The following is an 18,779-nucleotide window of genomic DNA, read 5'->3' as shown; positions in this document are numbered from 1 at the left end:
TAGCATATTAAACCATTCCAAGCAGATGTGTAAGACACCAAGAAACACACAATCATATCTCATCTCAATATATTAATACATTAGTGTAATTGTAATTATAACAGTCTAACACACACACACACACACACACACACACACACACACACACACATACATATATATATATATATATATATATATTCAAAACCTTAACTTGGTGCTTCCGCTTAGTGAAACCACGCATGTGTTGATCCGTGCTGCAGCAACGTGCATCAGTTCCTCTCTGACCCCAGTGTTAATCTGCATTCAGACTGAGGCTTCGCTGCCTTTCTTGGCTTCTCGATAGTGGAGCAGCTTATTTCTTGGGGCTTCGCTGTTTTGTACCAGTCTTGTAGGCCCCTGCCAGTGCTGTCGAAACGGCAACACACACGCACGAAGACGGGCGATACGAAACGAAGCTTTTCGACTCGCGTCGATTTTGTTTTGGCTGATTTCACACCGCCGCGCGCTCGCCTCCAGTCTCGATTTGCAGAACGGCTACTGCTAGCGTGCGTAATGTATCGCAGAGAGGAAACACAGTAAATAGACGGACACGTCCATCTGCAAGAAAGAGGAGACGAAGATGGTGATGATGGCTTCGCCAAAATCAGCCTTCAAATGCTCGATACCGATGGCGAAGCCTTCCCTCCCGCTGAAGCTGCTTTTCTGGGTGTTTATTGTCGTGAATCACTCTACAAGGTAAGATATTAACGCGTATTTTTCTCAAAACCACGACTGTGTTTCGGCCCGTTGGTCAGCATGTTTCAGATTTTTAACAGCAAATATAGCAGTGCCTCCATTCCAACACTGGCGTGCTATTAAGGGGATCCTGAGCCGTTGGGTAGCTGAGAGGATGTAGTTTTGTATTTAGGGGGAAAAACCGGAGCTTTCGGTGTACATGTGGCACGTTTAATTGCGGTTCCAGTTGAAGTGGAATATTGTTAATAATATTAAAATTGCCTCAGCGATACACGCATGCACATTGTATGTGTGCTACACCCTGTGTATCAATGTGTTGTTGGTGTTTTTAATTTAAAAAAAATCCTCACAAAGATCTACAGATTGAATATTTGGCTTTGAAAAGCGAATAACAGTGATACACATTTATACGACGATACCAGTGTCTCCCTCCCAATCTGCCCCGCGTTAGATGTAGCATAGTGGCAGGCTAAGTTGAGTGAAGCTAAGGCTACATTTAGTCTGTTAAGCTGTCTTCAAGTATATTCTAAGAGTCAAAGCCTTGTTATGAACGCACTGGCCGGAGGAGGTCGAAATGGAATAGAGGCCACATGAAAACAATCGGTTGTTATAAAGGCAAACTTGAGGATAAAGAGGGAACCTTTCCTCCCACGTATTTGAAATAAAAAAATAAGCATTTCAAAATGGCAGACAATCACACAGAGAATATAAATATGAAGGCACAATAAGGAAATGGACAGCACATATGCACTGATCCTTGCCCAACACAGGCACACAACCAAAAACACCTGACATTTCTGCTTTAACTGTGGGCCGAAATTGTGTTTGTTACAAAGACAATGAAAGAGAAGAAAGAAAGCTGTGTGGCTGCTCCTGTGACGACTTCATCCCTGTATAGTGAGATAAGAATACTGGAGAGCAAGGGGATGGTTAGGCTCCTCGCATCGGTTTCCTCTTGTGCTGCTGGAGGGTGAAAAATGGAGGCAGATAAATCAACCGACGTTCAATCACCGTCATGCTGGTCAAAACCTTGGGGCTCCTTGCCCAGATCTACATTGTTAGGCCTGTGTATTTCTAATTGTCTGGAAAAGTAAAGTGGTGTATACAATGCACTTGAGTAAATGCTGCTAATCAATATGTGACCATATGCAGACACCTGTGCGGAGGTCACACTTAAAGTATGACTCAAACTATTTTAGAAGTTTCGGTCCTATGTATGGCATAATGATTAAAATGCATCCACTGACAGGAAGTAATTTATGATTCATGTATGAAAGCTCTTTTATAAGACATCAAGGTCTTTGCATGCATTCAGTATTTTGTGCTACTTTGTGACTCATTGACATTTACTATGTGTAGTGATGTCAGACTGCATCACAATACGTTAACCCAGTCAGTTACTCAGGTAGTGCAGTCAATTACTGTCACAGATCAAATTTTGCAGAACACCCTCAAGCAGAAGAAGGGGGAATTTGGTTGCAGATTCTTTGGTATTTTCTTCTATGCGTGGGTAGGTAGGTGTCAGATCTATAACCAGGATCCACTAGAAGATTTTCAGGCGAGGGATCATGGGAAGAGGGCCTCGACATGATGGAGTGATGTCAGAATGAGCAAAGTCTGGTGGTACTTACATTATGTGCCATCCCAGATGATGATTTTGCAAACTCAAGCATGTTAGGTAGCAGATGAAATTCGTTACATAAGTCTAATTTATTTATTTGCTTTATATTTTTAACCTTCTAGCATCAGTATTTATTAACTTCCTGACCTCCCACTGAAGTTGGTGGGACTTAATTGATCCATTTTGTACAGAACAAATGTAACATTATATCTCACTCAATCCATTTTGTGTGAGTGCACTTAAGGCCTGAAGAAGAAGAATGCTTGGATTAACAAAGAAAGTTGATTAAGACGTTACGTTGATCTAATTCTTGGACTAGGTGTTGTCTAGCCAGCTAATCTAAAGAAACCCTGACTATGCTGAACTTGAATGCTTCAGTTCCCAAACACTTGGTAACAAAAGAAGATTTAATAGAAGGAAATGGTAAACACGGTCCTGTCTTAACTTTCTTTAAACATGTTGCTAGCATAGTCAAAATGACCTTATAGCTTTCAGTTACATTTTAGAAAAATGGAAAGAATATATAAGATAACATTTATAATGCACACTGTGGTAATTTCTAAAGGCTTTCTGTGTTTCATTGTGGGACAAACATAAAAAGCTAGTGCCATTTATTCAGCACTGTGATTTCTAAGGCAACAAAAGCAAATTAAACTGTAAGTTGAAAGATATATTGATGCTGTCTGTTTATTCAACTAGCGCCTTTGTAGAGTTCAATTTCTGACTACAAAAATCTCTCAGGCAGACGTATTTTCTGTACATAGGATGTAATCTATGTCCATTCAATTTTTGAGCTGCTGTTAAGTATTAATAATATGGGAAACATTTCACTACACATTTTATGCTAATTGTATAAAGTAGCTGTTAGTATGTTAGTATGCCCATTGCAATTATCCCTATCTGCCACCGATTCTCATCAGTTTGTCGGTATTTTTAGACAGAATTCCATCGAATTGGAAACCTACAGGGAATTAAATGGTCTGCCAAACTGCCATACATCATCTGCTTCTTGTCACTTGGAAAGGGTCAGGAGTTTTGACAAACTGCCATGTATTCCATAATTAACATCATGTGAATTTGTGTCTTAGAATTCCTAAAAGTCAGTTCATAGCAAAGACATGTTGTCATTTTTATTTTATTTTATTTTTTCTGCCTATAGTGAAGACAGTTTGACAGGTCAGTAAAAGAAACAGGCAACACTCATGGTTACCTTTCTACAACTGAGAAACTCTGGTAGATATTGAAGTCAAAGAAATTTTGGAATAAAGGTGGGAGGGCTTAAGTTGAAGCACTTTGGCCTCCTGTTGTTATAGACACACATATGTATTTACATATATATATACACATATATATATATTATATATATATATATATATATATATATATATATATATATATATAAATAAAACACCCAGCACGCCCCTGCGGGCGGTTTATCCTTCAAGCTCGGGTCCTCTACCAGAGGCCTGGGAGCTTGAGGGTCCTGCGCAGTATCTTAGCTGTTCCCAGGACTGCGCTCTTCTGGACAGAGATCTCCGATGTTGTTCCTGGGATCTGCTGGAGCCACTCGCCTAGCTTGGGAGTCACCGCACCTAGTGCTCCGATATATATATACACATATACATATATATATATATATATATATATATATATATATATATATATATATACTCACTTTTAAAGAGTCTAAATTAATAGATTTTGGCGCTTTAAGTCTCAGTCATACAGGCCTAGAGACCATGTGACAACCTCTGGTTGCTAGGGAAAAATGTGTCTTGGCAAGTGGTTGCTGGAGGTTGCTAAGTGAAATTGGTCTCAAAGACACAAAGAGGGTGCTGTACCAAAAAGCTTCTTGTAATTAGTGTGGTCACCTGTAGTTTGCATTCAGCTGCAACACAAGTTGAAAAAATGAGCAGCTTTTATTTGGAAGATTAATTCTATTTATCGTTTGAGTAACAAAAATGCAATTGCGTCGTGGTTTTCAGTGTAGCGTGATATACCTCAGTGGACTAGAAAAATAAACATTTAGTGTCTTGGCCAGCGTGACTCAGGCCTTAGCTGTTGGTTTCACAGACAGACAGCAACAATCACAGTCACAGAATACAAATTTTTCCCGCTGTACTTGTGTTTGCCATGGAGCCAACAACTGGTTTCTAGGCCTGTGTGACTGGGATTTAACTTAATGTAAGTGAAATTATTACAGAAACGGCTCATTATATTCGCCCACTGATCAAAATCTATTAATATGCTCTAATCTTTGTAATGTGGTTTACAGTGGATTGGTCTGTAAATAGATTGGTTGTATTAGGATCCCAGAATGCAGTTAAGTAGAGCAGTTAAATCCTGGTAATTGGATGTTAATATTACAGCATGTGAGTAACACAACTTCAGTTGTTCATTTATTTAAATTTCCAGGTTGATTAAAGGAAAAACAAAATATAATATTTGAAACGTTTAGAGCCATATGATTTGTCAGTAAAATATCATTACTAACAAAATACAACTGTATATTTTTTCTTTCATTAAAGGTAGAGTCTGTGAAAAGTGTTGCATCAACAACATCATGTACAGAAGAGTTTGTTGTGTTGTTGCCAAAGGTGCAAGATAAATTTCATGTTGAGTAATAAGGATCATGAAGGTTCATTAGATCATGCTGCTTTATTGGCTGCAGTTTGGAACATATGTGGTAGAGTGATAAACTGGATGAGGTCGAAAGCTGCTTATACTGCTGATATTACTGATATTATTGTTCTTGGACCCTCTTGTGAATATGTGAAACTGCAGCAGAGGATACTTCACTATTGCTTTGCATGAAACTTGAGATGAGAATTTAATTGAAATTCCAATACTGTCGTTACCACAGTCAATACCAGCACAATTATTGAAGTGCACATGCATAAGTATGAACCCAGATATACACATGCAGCATGCATGTGCAGGCACTAACACGGGGCTCTCTGTGGACCTTCAGGTACAGAATTAATAGGCAAACCCTTAGATCTGCCTGTAGTGAGGAACACATGGCTCTTCCTTTGATCTACTCATATTTGGAACATTTCCATATACACAGAGATATTCTGTGAGATGAATACAGATGATTAAATTGCAGCAATCTGAAAAACTGCATACTCCATCTATCTATCTATCTATCTATCTATCTATCTATCTATCTATCTATCTATCTATCTATCTATGGTAGATATCCCATTCTTTTGTTTTGGTAATATATGGCTCTTAATGGTATCTAATGTAGGAGGACTGCTGTTCAAAACATTAGTCACACCCAACTGAAGAACACAAGAAAGCTATCAGTGCTTCTACCCTTGTGTTTTACCATGTTTTTTTCATTCTTTCTCATTCTTTACTATTTTATTCAGACATCTCCCCATCTAAAGCCTCGTTGAAAGCTCACAAATATTTCAAGGTTGCTTTTCTGGTCTGTTGGCCATCTCCTTGATCTAATCCAGCTGTTGCTAGAGGTGCCCAAGTGATCCTGATCTGTGATGGTATGAGGATTAGAGCCAAGAGAGGAAGTGTCCAACCATTTAGGTATCTTCTCATCTACTTTCTTATCTGAAACTCCCTGTTTTTTTTTTTACTAAATCAGTATGTATATATAAAAGGAAGTGTTGATAAATATTCAGACATAAAAATAAATTATTTAGACATAAGACCAGTAAAACATCATTAAAAGACACACATAAAAACAGAATAGGCTGAAGGCAAAAAAATTGTCTGAAATCAATTTTAGACCAAAATGTTTTTGTGTGCTTATTTTCAAAGCACTCGGCTTTAAAGCAGATTATATATGTTTCTTTGGGACCCTTTTGAACACCTAATATGATATAGGTCAAGTATGTATTTGTAGAGAAGCTAAAAGGTTTTTGTATAGTTTTGCTGCAGTATTTACACAGATCTTCATTGACATTCTTATTGGCCTGCTAATCTCAGGAAAACCTGACCACCAAACTGCATTTCTTTATGTATTCTTTTCCTTCATGAACAAAAACCTTCTGGAGGGCAGTCCAACCACTGATTGCATAATGAACTGCTGTCTTGGTAAATCACACACTAATTACATACAGATTGTGCTCACACAAATTGAATGAAAAGATGTAGTGCAAATTTAGCTTGTGCTTGTATGCCTATAAATCTGCCCTGTGATCTCTTTCACCAACATCCCTCTTCTCTGTTCTTCTCTGTTCTTCTCTGTATGTTACTTACATATCTTCATCTTGCCCACTGGCAGTAAAAATCTTATCTTTTATTTTAAAAATGCGTGTTAATGAAAGGTCTTTTGAAGTATAGGATGTTGTAAGCTCATTAATTGTCCCTTTTATATTACATTAAGACTGCTTTTGTTTTAGTAATATAATTTACCAGGATCATACTTTGGTGTTGGATAGAAGGGAAAGCATTTACAGCTCAAGTGTGGTGGTATATGTGATATATGTGATAAGTCTGAGGTGAGAAAGTAAACTCTGGAAAAATGTCCTGTCCTCACATATATTTGGGCTCCTTAAAACCAGCTTTTCTGACAGATTCCCTTGTTTGAATTTATTCATTGTTTCTATAGAATCACTGACCTGAAAATTAAAGGAGAGTTTTAGCTGTTACTGGAAAAAAATACAGCAAAAGCACACACAAATCTTACACGTACTTACATTTAAAAAGAAAATATTTTGCAGATGGTATTATCGTTGGTATTACTAATACTAACAAGGTTGCTAACTATCAAACTGCAATATTTTAAACATGAACATCATGTCTTGATAGGGACAGAGTGTGAACAAGGCTTCCAGGAAGACTAAATAAATGATTAAAGCCAGTGCCACACGGGATTGTAGCTGTCATATACTTTTATATATTATCTTAGCTGCACATATCTGTATGACCCTCGCTTCATCTTGAGGTCACAATTAATATTTTTTTCCAACAAGACTGAGAACAGCAAAATTATGGCAAAAGCAGATCTGCATTTATGAATGCGTTCATACAAATTCAATTCTTTTCACATCAGATATCAGAAAGCAAGCAGTCTGTTTGTACTCCGAGTTATCTGATCTAAATGCATCAAATGATTGAACTGTAAATACCGGCAGGCTGCTCATCAAAAACTGCCTTAAAATATCAAATATATTCAAAATATCTCATAAGGGTATTGAAAATATATGTCTATAGAAATATGTTTTTCCAAATAGTAAGTGAGCTAACAGATTTTACAGTGAGAACAAATGAAACTGAATGTCATGAAAGTTTAAGAAATGAGGCATTTGCCTACACGGAGGACACGCCTTGTATTTGTTCTTTTATTTAACTATGCAAGTACTTTGTTACACAAAAAATACCAGGAACGAAAAAAAAATATTAAATCAATCCTTTAATCTTTAAAATACCTTTCTCTTTCTGTCTTTCTCACCTAAAGATTTCTGCTTTAAAAAAAAACCCACATGGGAAACCACTGGGAAAGAATCTACTTTGTATCCCTTCAAAAGAATTTGCTGATTATATGCATTTTTTTACTCTCTCCCTTGCAGCTCCGTCCAGAGTGATGACGATGATGAGGTGTCTAACAAGACGTGGGTGCTGACTCCCAAAGTGTATGAGAGTGATGTCACACACATCCTAAACAGCCTACTAGATGGATATGACAACAAACTCAGACCTGACATCGGAGGTGGGCGCTGATTTTTCACAGATAATATGTTTAGTCACAGAATCATAAAGATATCTGGCAAAATTTGTAATTAGAGCTATTCAACAACGAGTCAACAGTACTTAGGCTTAGGTTTTGGGTTAAGAGTTATAATAAAAGTGACTTGTGTTACACTGATGTTACTGTAGACCGAAATGTATAACCTACTGAACCAGGTCTAGATTTGTAAGAGTGGTTGCACAAAGTTTCATTAACAATCCAGAAACAAAGACCTTTAAATGAAGCAGCTGGCAGTGTACTAAACACAAACCAGACAAACACACTTATAACCTCTGTTTAACAACAGAATTAGCCTTATGAATCATTGAATACATAATTCATAATAAAAAAAATAGATTTAGATGTAGTTATAATTATTAAGTCAATTTTCAGTAAAACAAAGCATTCATTTTCTGGTTCACTCATAAAAAGCACAGCCATTTCAAACATAATAAATAGATAATGAAAGTAAAACTTCCTCGCCATAGTCTTAAAATTTCAGTAGTCTTTAGAAATTGTGAAAAAACACTGTTGAAGCTTTATACCAGCTGTCTTTTTTTTCCGAGACCCTTACTTCTCGTAAAAAATGCACATGCATGCAGTACGGTCAGGGAAACTGTCACCATCCTGCAAGTCTGTAGACAGCTATCTTACTCTCTGGAGTCTGACAGACAGCTGAGCAGGACTCCTTGTCTGCAGAAGCCTATCACGTCCATCTGCAAGACCAGATAAGGGAGATACTCAGTACCTTTGAATACTTGATTAATGTGTCAGTGGTTTCCTGGGAAACTCAGTTAAAGTCAGAAATAGTGTTTAAGTGACATAGTGTCAAATAATAAAGCTGCACCAGTCTACATGGTACTATAAAAATTTGCTTGCTCACCCACTATAATATTCATACACATTTGGCACTGTCCAGTGCTGTATTCAGGCAAAAAATGACAAGGATAGTTTATAAAAATCCTTTACTACTTACTTCTCTGCTTTGTGAAAGCTTATACCATCGTTAAGCAATTTTGTTGCAACAAAAGGCCATAGTCCATTGTGACAGATGGAATACAGCACCAGAAAGATTTTGACCTAATTTCAATCATAACTTTATTAAGCATGACTAATGAATTGACCTAAATGATAAATTTATTCTGCGCATGAATGTAGCAGAGTAATGTTGATGTAGCATCAGCAACAAATCCTTTACATTAGTCTGTATTCATGTTTTCCTGTATACGATGTACATTATTATACGTATTTTACAGTATATTTAATACCACCTATAAAGTGACAGGTTTTATGAGGGATGGTCATTATTCTTGATACTTTGAAAGTGGGTCTGTGCTATAAATTGAAGAGCAGCTTAGATGTGCTTTGAGGTGAAGCTGCAACCAAGAGAGCCGCTGCTTAGCTGGGCGGCTGACTGCCACAGTCTTAGCCATCATCTTCAAATGTTCTGTGATCTTGCTCTCTCAGCGCTAGTCTTCCAGCTGCCACCAAGTTACACATCTACACAGGGGATATAATTAACTGGCTGTACTGTCATCTGAGCCAACAACCAACCAGTCATACCAAGGCAAAGTGAAGTTTCTACTCCACTTCTCAGAGCTCTCAAAGTTGTGGATTTAGATTAATTGCTGATTGTGCCATAGCTTCCACCGGAAGTCCATCGTGATGCTGATTTAATTTTAATGGAACTAGAGTGTATTGTATATAAAGAATTGAAGCAATTGGACTGTGAGACAGAAAAAATGTTGTAAGACTCTTAGAGGTGATCAGGGTTTTTTAAAGATCCACTAATATGGAGAACAGAAGCAAGGACTTAGAGTTGTTGTACACTTAGTTAGATGATGTTAGGCTTAAGCTTTAAAATGGCTCGTGATGTCCATTAATAGTTTGTTAGCTAACTGAGTAGTGGATGGATTGGCTTGTTTTATATTGTTACTAGGAGGAAGTTTTGAATTTTAGGAAGACAATAAAACATTTCTTTTCATATCAATGATATATTTTAGGACTGGGCGATATCACCCAAAATTCATATCTCAATATTCTTTAGCTGGATGGCGATATATGATATATATCTCGATGTTTATTGAAGTTATGCAAAAAATAAAATGAGATGTACAGTATTTGATGGCATCCTTTGTTCTTAGACTCATATATACAGTAGTCTGGATGACCGCCATCTGCTTAAAGTTCTTTTTCTTCACATAAGTAAACAAAAAGAAGAGAAAAACAAAACAAAACACACAAACGATGTTTTTTTAAAGCCATAAAGTAAAAACAAAAAGAGAGTTCTTAGTCACACTGTGTCCCAGATCTCACACAGGCACTTTTATTAACATACAGCGTAGATGTACATGAAAAAATTACTCAGAAATAAATTATCAGCATTTATTAAATAATAATGCTCCATAAATTAAATAAAACAATGTTGTTTTTGTGCATAACAAAAAGCTCACAATTGTGCAGTCAAAATCTAAATTAAAAGACACTGAGCATAGTAACAAAGACAGATTTTGCAGCTGCTCTGTTCCCAACTTCTAATGCGTGACTGACAGCCTGGAGTTTGAAATCCTCTTTGTAACCACGTCTCTGAACAGGTGCCATTTGTGGTCCTTAAACACACACAATACGGTAATATTACGTTGAAATACAGTACGTAGTACTCCACGAGGCTCCTGACTACGGCAGCTGTAATGCTCCAACAATCCATCAAGCGGTGCGGCTTCGTAGCTTACCAAAGTCGTACTAAAACATTTTTTGACAGATTGCTGAGCGCCTTGTACCACATAAAAGCGGTTCGCAGTCAGTAAGCACAACCAGAACTCATACATAAGGAGCACTGTCGAGTTTTGGGAAAATGAAAGGATTTTAGGCCGTGCAGCCTCGTGCATGGGGCTGAATGGCGTCAACGCGTGAGCGCTGTTAGCTCATTAGCTGATCTTGTTGTTGCCTGCAGGTGAAGCGATGGGGGAGGGGGAGTTACAAAAGTGGACGAAGGAGAGGCAAACTCGCGGCTCCACAAGTATAATTATAACCTGACATAGACTATATCGATATGAACAATATTGTCACATCTCATATCTCGTATAAAAATATATCGATATATTTAAAAACTCGATATATTGCCCAGTCCTAATATATTTTTTGTTAGTCCCAAAATTTGATGTTTTTTTTAAATTTATGATTATATATGTCCCTTATGATTTCATTGATATATCCCGCCCCACTTATTTACAGGTAACAATATTTGAGACCATTGCATATGTGTCTCATTGTTTTGCATGCATGTGTTTGTGTTCATTCGCGTGCAAACAATGTCAGTAGGGTGGGAGTGCAACACACATTTATGTTTGCCTTTGAGGGACATGGGAAATGGATGCAAACCTGCACTCACTTCCTCAGTCTCTCTCTCACACTCACTAAAGCTCCTACATCAAACCTTGAGGGTGGTTGAGTTTTAACCTGACTGTCCTCTAAGACATAGCAGCCAGTCATCCATGAAGATTAGATAGCAACATGTACAAGTTGATTCAGGCTACCTCAGAGGCTCTAGCAGAGAATGAATGTCCATTTGACACCAGCGTTCTTGTCTGGTCCCTGGCTGCCTAACTTGCTAACCCAGGAAAGGCAATTAGGCCACAATGGTAAAACATAAAAAGGTGGACAAGTGGTATAACTGCAGGTGCAAAAGAAGATAGATACATGCAAAACATGTGCATGCAAAGGTTTTCTTTGAAATGCATTATGCTTAATTAAAAATCAGACTTTGAACATTCATTGTAAAATTATGTAAAATATTTGTTTTGTGAAAAATGATATCAACAGTGAATACATAGAGAATGATTGTGTGGTTCTCAGAAACCAGTTTGATGTGGAAGTTGCCCATGTATTCTTAGTCTAAAGAAAGGAGGTCTGAACATTTATAACACTGAAATAATCTAGGTTCAACTCCTTGTTGTCAGCTAAGGAACCTGCAAAACCTTCAGGTTTTATAGGTTCTTTGAGTTCTTCCCATAGACTTTGATGTAAGGTTGGATGCATGTTGCATAGCTTCTGTGATGGATAGAATCATCTACCTTAAATAATGTATTATTGAGTACTCATGGTGTTTGTTTTTTCCCATTGGTTTGAAGAAGATGTTGCAAATTCAAAGCCTGACAAAGATCCACATCAAAATATTCAATTTTCAACAAACTTGGTGCTGACTGTGTAGATGACCTGTTTTCCAGGTGTGAATTAAACAACATGTTCATGTTTCTCCTCTCACTGCCATCTAACTGAACACTGATATTTTCCAAACACTTTCTATTCACACTTTCACAGCAAAGGGAATCGTCGCCTTCTTTTTCCCTTTGATGGTGACATATAAAACAATCTAACCCTTCTGGAAAATTTTGTGCTACCATATGAAAGATAATTTTTACCCTCTAAAATGTTTTTTCCTGTTCTTCATTGCAGTCAAGCCAACAGTGATCCACACAGACATGTTTGTCAACAGCATTGGACCAGTGAATGCCATCAATATGGTAAGTGAATACATTTTTATTGTTAATTATTGTGAAGCTGGTAGAGAGTGCTTTAGTATGCGTAAGTCTTTAGTGTCATTGTAGTCTAGCATTATGATTAAATTAAGTACATTTTATTTATCTCTAATAGTAAGAAATTAATAAATAAAGAAATATTGAGTTATAAAAGATTTTTATTTTAAATTTAATCAAGCAAATACAAAAGAGTTAACATATTGCAGTTGAACACCTCATATGTCTAAATAAGACAAAACATTATAACAGGTAACAATTTTGTGTTGCTCAGCATGCATGCCAGATCTCACGGCAGTATATTTGAATATGACTGTGTGCACTGGCAAATCCTGACATATTCTGGATTTGTACATGCCAAGAATTGCATCTGAGTCAACTGTCAAAGCTTTTTGTGTTTTGTTCAAGTAAATATACTTAATTTGTTATTTTCTTTGGGTCTGGTTTAAAGGCAAGGGCTTTTTTAAAAAAAATTTCTATCATATCTGTTATGATTGTGAATCACGAATTGCTGCTAAAACCATGATACCGTAGCTTTGCTAAATGTATTTCTGTTAACCAATAGCAGTAGTTCATGAATGTTTCTAATGCAGTTCAGTATTTTTGTTTGTTTGTTTGTTTGTTATGCTATATACAAAAGTTCTAAAACACTGGGACATCATAATGTTTTCTCAAAAAAAAAAAAATCTGTTCATTATTCAGTGTCATAAATCCTATAACAGCGGGGAAGATTGTGGCTATATTTCACATTCGGTGAGATATTGACTTCACACTAATCTTCAGTGGCCCTTTATTTAATCCGATATCACAATAAAGCGTGTAATAGACATGTCGGCCCACCGTGTCCATTTCACACTTTGCCTCTCCAAAACGTGAAATGTACATGCATGCAGAAGTTGCAGCTGAAGAAGATAATTTATTTCAAGCCAACATGAAAATAATCACAGGAAAGTGTTTAAACAGACATTATCCTAGCTTAATCGATTCTGGTGATTAAAGGACCCTGGAATGTACTTCATATGTTTTTACTCACTACAGATTTTGTGGCTTTAAATGTATTATTTCCCCATGATGGTAATGCAGTTTCTGCATGCAGTAATGCGACTTGTGCACGTGTGTCCATTTCACATTTTGGAGAGGCAAACCGTGAAATGCACGGTGGACCAGTGTGTGTCTATTACACATTTTGTCATAATACTGGGTTGCTATATTGCTTTTCCTTAAAGTTTGATACTGTTTACTGTGTGTGTGTGTGTGTTTGTGTTATAATGATATTTTTCTTATGATCTTATGTGAATTTAATGATAATACAGAATAAAACGAATAGAATTGTGTTTTTTTTTAAGTACTTTGTTACTTGCCAAGACAAGTCCGTCCAACATGAGACGCATTACTCTTACACAATTTCACATTTCTGTCAGCCAACATGTGTGGGAGAGCTTCTCAACTTCCAAAAATCCCTTTGCTGGATTCTTAGAAGGAAGTTAGAGTGGGAAAAAAAATGTTTGAAATGCTGAATGTTCACTGATTCATATTGGTGACCCCTTAATGCAGAAGTAACAACAAAGTAGGGAAGCGTGGTCTAGAAGGAGGAGATTGATCCTCCTTGTTATCATTTCATGACATGAGCAATCTGTTCTACACTGTGATGCCATTCCATTTTGGTAAGTAGCTAAAACACCCACTCCGCTCTGGCTAAAGTGATGGAAGAAGAGATGCAATGATGGTATCAGTTAGAAAATGTGTGCTTATACTCACATTAGGAAGTCTGCGACCATGCCTGGCTGTGCTTCTATGAAGAGGGCATTTTGACATGAAAGGTTGACTGATTGCCTCGCATTCATATGTAATACATGTGCTTGGGCCAGTCATTTCACACTATAACATGACAAATGTTGTTAGGTTGGTAGTTTTTCTGAGGAGCACAGAGTACTCTGATTGTACGGGGGTGTGAATCTTGGCATGAATACAGTTTTGATTTCTTATTTATGCAGTAGGAATCTAAGATGGCTAAGTAACAAGTTATAAGGGACAGTATAACAGTATAACAGATGGAAAGAGGTCAAGGTCTGAAAAATAAAAAGAATGAATGATACATTGCTGCTTTGTAGCCGCTGCACCTGAACATTTCTGAGCTGCTTTTAGAGCTGTTTGAATACTAAGAAGAATAAAAAGTTCCCAGGCCTTGAAAGATCCCAGACTATTTATGTTTATCATGCTCAGTGGGGCGCAGATGAAGATCCTCGAAGATCCTAAGTCATTCAGCCTTTCTCTTATCATTATATTTGTACTGTCTGTCTGTCCCTTGTGATAAAAAGGGCTGCTGAAAGGATGGGAATTCTGCCTTGTGAAAATGTTTTTCAAATCTCATTTGGAACTCTTTGGCAAGGATTTAGACTTTATTGTTGGGATAAGCTTTGTCGGAAAGTTAATGCCTCTATGGCCTCTTACACACAAATCCCCAGATTTTTTTCTCTCCTGCTGTACTTCACTTTGAACCTCAGCGCTGAGCCTATCCAAATAACAAAATAAATAACACAGAATGATAGCTCTCTCTTTCTCTCTATTTAATGTTTCACCTAACGCTACACCTGTCACGTTTCACCTATTGCTCTTCTTCTTCTCCCAGAGGTGTATTGCCTATGCTTTCCTCCATATAGTGCGTATGTTCCAACACAGCTGGCATAGTGTCACCGCACTGAATAGGAGACAGAAGGTTTTGTCAATGCCCAGGACAAAGTGCTGCCGAGGCAGCAGGTTATAAGGTTGGGTAATACTTCAGTCAAACAATGGGGGTTATTAATTGCCCCGTTGAACATTTAATTTTCAGGTTGAGGGCGTCAAGCTGGTCTTTTTTCAACAGTGCTCTTTAGCTGCGACAAAAGCACTTCCCGGCCTGAAAAGACACCATCTCCTTTAAGAAAATTGTATGCAAATGCATTTCAGCGTTAAGTTTCCTCTGGCATAGAAAAGTTCCCTCGAGACAGAAAAAAGTTCTCTTTGAGCCCACATTTTTAATTTGGTGTTATAGCATCTCACAGTTTGAAGCTGCATGTTGTTGACAGCGCTAGATGAAATCTTTTATCAGACCTTTATCTGTTGTGTAATGTGAAGCATGTTCAGTTTTTCTGAAGTAAAACTGAACACGACAGTTTGAGTGAAACTGCGTTTTGTGTCGTTAGGAATACACCATCGACATCTTTTTTGCTCAGACCTGGTACGACAGAAGATTAAAATTCAACAGCACAATGAAGGTTCTACGTCTCAACAGCAACATGGTTGGAAAAATATGGATCCCAGATACTTTCTTTCGCAACTCAAAGAAGGCCGATGCCCACTGGATCACCACACCCAATCGCATGCTCAGGATATGGAATGACGGCAGAATACTTTACACGCTGAGGTAAAACGTCAGTGATGCTGGAGCTTCTGATTTGCATGTTTCTCATTCATCTACAACTGACAGATTTATTAAAGTGAATTTTGGAATCTTTGACACCAGCTTAATTTTATCACACTGAATTATTTCTATTATTTCATAATTTATTTATCATTTGTACTTAGTGTTTCATTATTCTGAGTCTTTGGCATTTTGGATTTTGTTCTCTTAGTATTTTGTTATTTTCATTTCTCATTTTCATATGTTGCCTTTAAGCTTCCTAATATGCACAGAGGCCTTAACCTGCATGTAAGGACATTCTACATAAGTAATCTTTACACTGATTATCCTGAACACGCCTTGGGAAATTTTAGCTTCCTGCTTGTTATGGTTAACATTAATTAATGTACAGAAAAATCCATTGTGTTGAATGATTCAGAAAATTGCCTTTTGAGATGGAGGAACACCTGCTTTGGCATGCAGCTTAAAAAAAGCCTTTTAATTTTACATCAGCGTTCAATAGTTTAATTGCTTTAATTTGTCTCAAACCATATAACTCACAATGTTTCTGACTGTAAAACCATGAAACTAACGCATGCTATATGTAAAATAGGTTGATAGATCAAAAATAAATATTTGCACTGACACCACGATACATCAGTAGTGATAATAAGAGAGTAAGTGAAGTCTTCCGGACTCAATCGAGCTGTGATGGATGTTTCCCTATGCAGAACACTGCCTCTCCACTTCATTAATTTAGGGGACTCAGAACTTAACCACTGGTTGTTAATTAGGATGGCCGCTGTGATTCGGTGCACAATGATACAAGACAATAGAGAGTGCGTGGATGGGTAAAGTCATTTAAGGTTATTCTCTCATTAAGAGGAAGTTTAATGACTTCTCCTTCAAACTTCCTCAGGTGTGAAAAAGAACTGTAGCTGTAAAAAAATAAAAAATTTTGAAATTGTAATTAATAATTTCTTGTGTCGTTTATGATAAGGATTAGCGGTTGGTGTGAGCTACCCTTTTTGTAGAATTTTCACATAACAAAATAAAACCAATAATGCCAAAATGTACCAGACTTCGTCTGAAATGAACAATATGACATAAAACAAAACCCATCCCTGGTGACCTGGTGATTAGACTGAAAAATTTGGTTTTATATAGAGTATTGTACAACATATTGCATTTTTGTGTTCATGGAGCTAAATTTCATCTCTCTGCAGGTTGACCATCGATGCCGAGTGCCAGCTTAAACTGAACAACTTCCCTATGGATGAACACTCATGCCCCCTGGAGTTTTCAAGCTGTAAGTCTGACCATATGCTGAAACACTACTGATTTACCCCTCCCTGTCTTCGTCTTCTCAAACAAACACACACAAACGCAGCAAGGCCCTAAACACGTCACATGTGAGCAAAGACTAAATTTAAGCAGTGATTATCCAACAGACCAAATCAAGGAATTAACGCTGGAACCATTTAAGATTTTCATTGGGAGCACTCCAGTTACCTAAAAGAAGGCACATGAGTCATGTGTGTATTTATGTAAATAGGAAAGGAATTATGGATGTAGAATATGTAAAGTATGCTTTAATGTAACTGGTTAGGTCTAAGATTGGTAAAAAGCAACAACAGCCTTTCAATTGAAAGCAAGTGAAACCTTATGAATGTGTTAGAATGTGGAATAAATGAACAACAAGATTCAAAAAACCATTCAGGCATTTATTTATTCAAGCCAAAGGCACTATTCATTTATTTTCCTGAAACCTGTCAGTATTGTTCTAAAAGACATTTTAAAAAGTAACAAGTCCAAACGAGTTAGTCATTCCATGTTAGGACTGGACAGGGGTAAGTTATCTGCTGAAGTCACAGTGGATATATGGAGAGACACACCAGGGGATACTCTCCAGAGAAAATGATTCCTAAATAGCTCCACTTCACAAGAAAGCAGACCTAAAAACGGAACACAAGCCTTCATTTAAATTTGATGAAAGCTATGGATGTTTTTCAGAACTTTGATGTACAGTATGAGCTCAATCTCAGAAGCAGCAGATGGATTAGTGTGCCGCACTTTGCATTCACATTTTATGAACATTTTATGTGCCACAAAGCAACAAAGCATGGTCGATTTTCCAGCGCAACCTCTTTTGCGGCGATTTTGACTGTAGTCAGCCGAGATCAGGCCAAACTTTTTTGCTTCAGGACTTTTCAGACACACAGAGCAGAGTATATTGTTTCAGTTTGCTGTATATTGCATTTTAGTATTTGGATTACAGCGGCTTTTATGACAGCACAACTAGGCCCAAAGTGAATTCATAGGAGCATTATTGTTCCAGCTTATCAAAAGAAGTCTGAATCAATAATGTGTCCTGAATGCATTACCAGTAAAGATGAAGTCTGCCAGCCTCTGTGGCTGTAATGTGGGAAATGGGCAGCACCTTTCATCCCCCTGCTCCTCTAAGGTCAGACATTACTGGATGTCTGAGAGCACTTTAGTGATAAAATCATCGCAAGTTTGCTCTGAAAGCAGTTCATGTGCATTATTCAGACTACTCCCTCATCTGCTACACACAGCTCATCACTAGACTGAAGACTGTACTAGACTGAAATTTAAATAGAGCTGAAAGAACACCCAACTTTAACACCCATACTGAGGGACAGACTCTTACTGTGAGATGGTAAGAACACAAATTCGATACTCACATACATGATTTAATTATGAAAATGCATCTGTTTGTCTAAGTGACTCAGCTGTACTCTATTAAGATTGTTGTTATGATTTGTATAAAAGAGGATGTGCTGGAAGTAATAAAATTATAGAAATCCAACT

At 37.3% G+C, this 18,779-nt stretch overlaps 1 protein-coding gene across 1 annotated transcript in view; it reads left to right on the top strand.

The window, feature by feature from the left end:
* The first annotated feature begins 601 nt into the window (after positions 1-601).
* Positions 602-18,779, top strand: part of gabrg2 (gamma-aminobutyric acid type A receptor subunit gamma2) — a 39,833-nt gene continuing 21,655 nt past the window's right edge. Inside the window, exons 1-5 of the mRNA XM_085363975.1 lie at positions 602-717; positions 7,876-8,015; positions 12,489-12,556; positions 15,751-15,971; positions 17,174-17,256. Coding sequence (XP_085220101.1) covers positions 602-717; positions 7,876-8,015; positions 12,489-12,556; positions 15,751-15,971; positions 17,174-17,256 — 628 coding nt within the window. The remainder of the gene's footprint in view (positions 718-7,875; positions 8,016-12,488; positions 12,557-15,750; positions 15,972-17,173; positions 17,257-18,779) is intronic.

Source organism: Diplotaxodon limnothrissa, linkage group LG10, assembly GCF_057381915.1.
Source record: "Diplotaxodon limnothrissa isolate DT_005_m linkage group LG10, D_limnothrissa_male_GT1.1, whole genome shotgun sequence".
Lineage (NCBI taxonomy): Eukaryota > Metazoa > Chordata > Actinopteri > Cichliformes > Cichlidae > Diplotaxodon > Diplotaxodon limnothrissa.
Note: the sequence above shows the minus strand (reverse complement) of the source record. Positions and strands in the feature narration are given on the sequence as shown.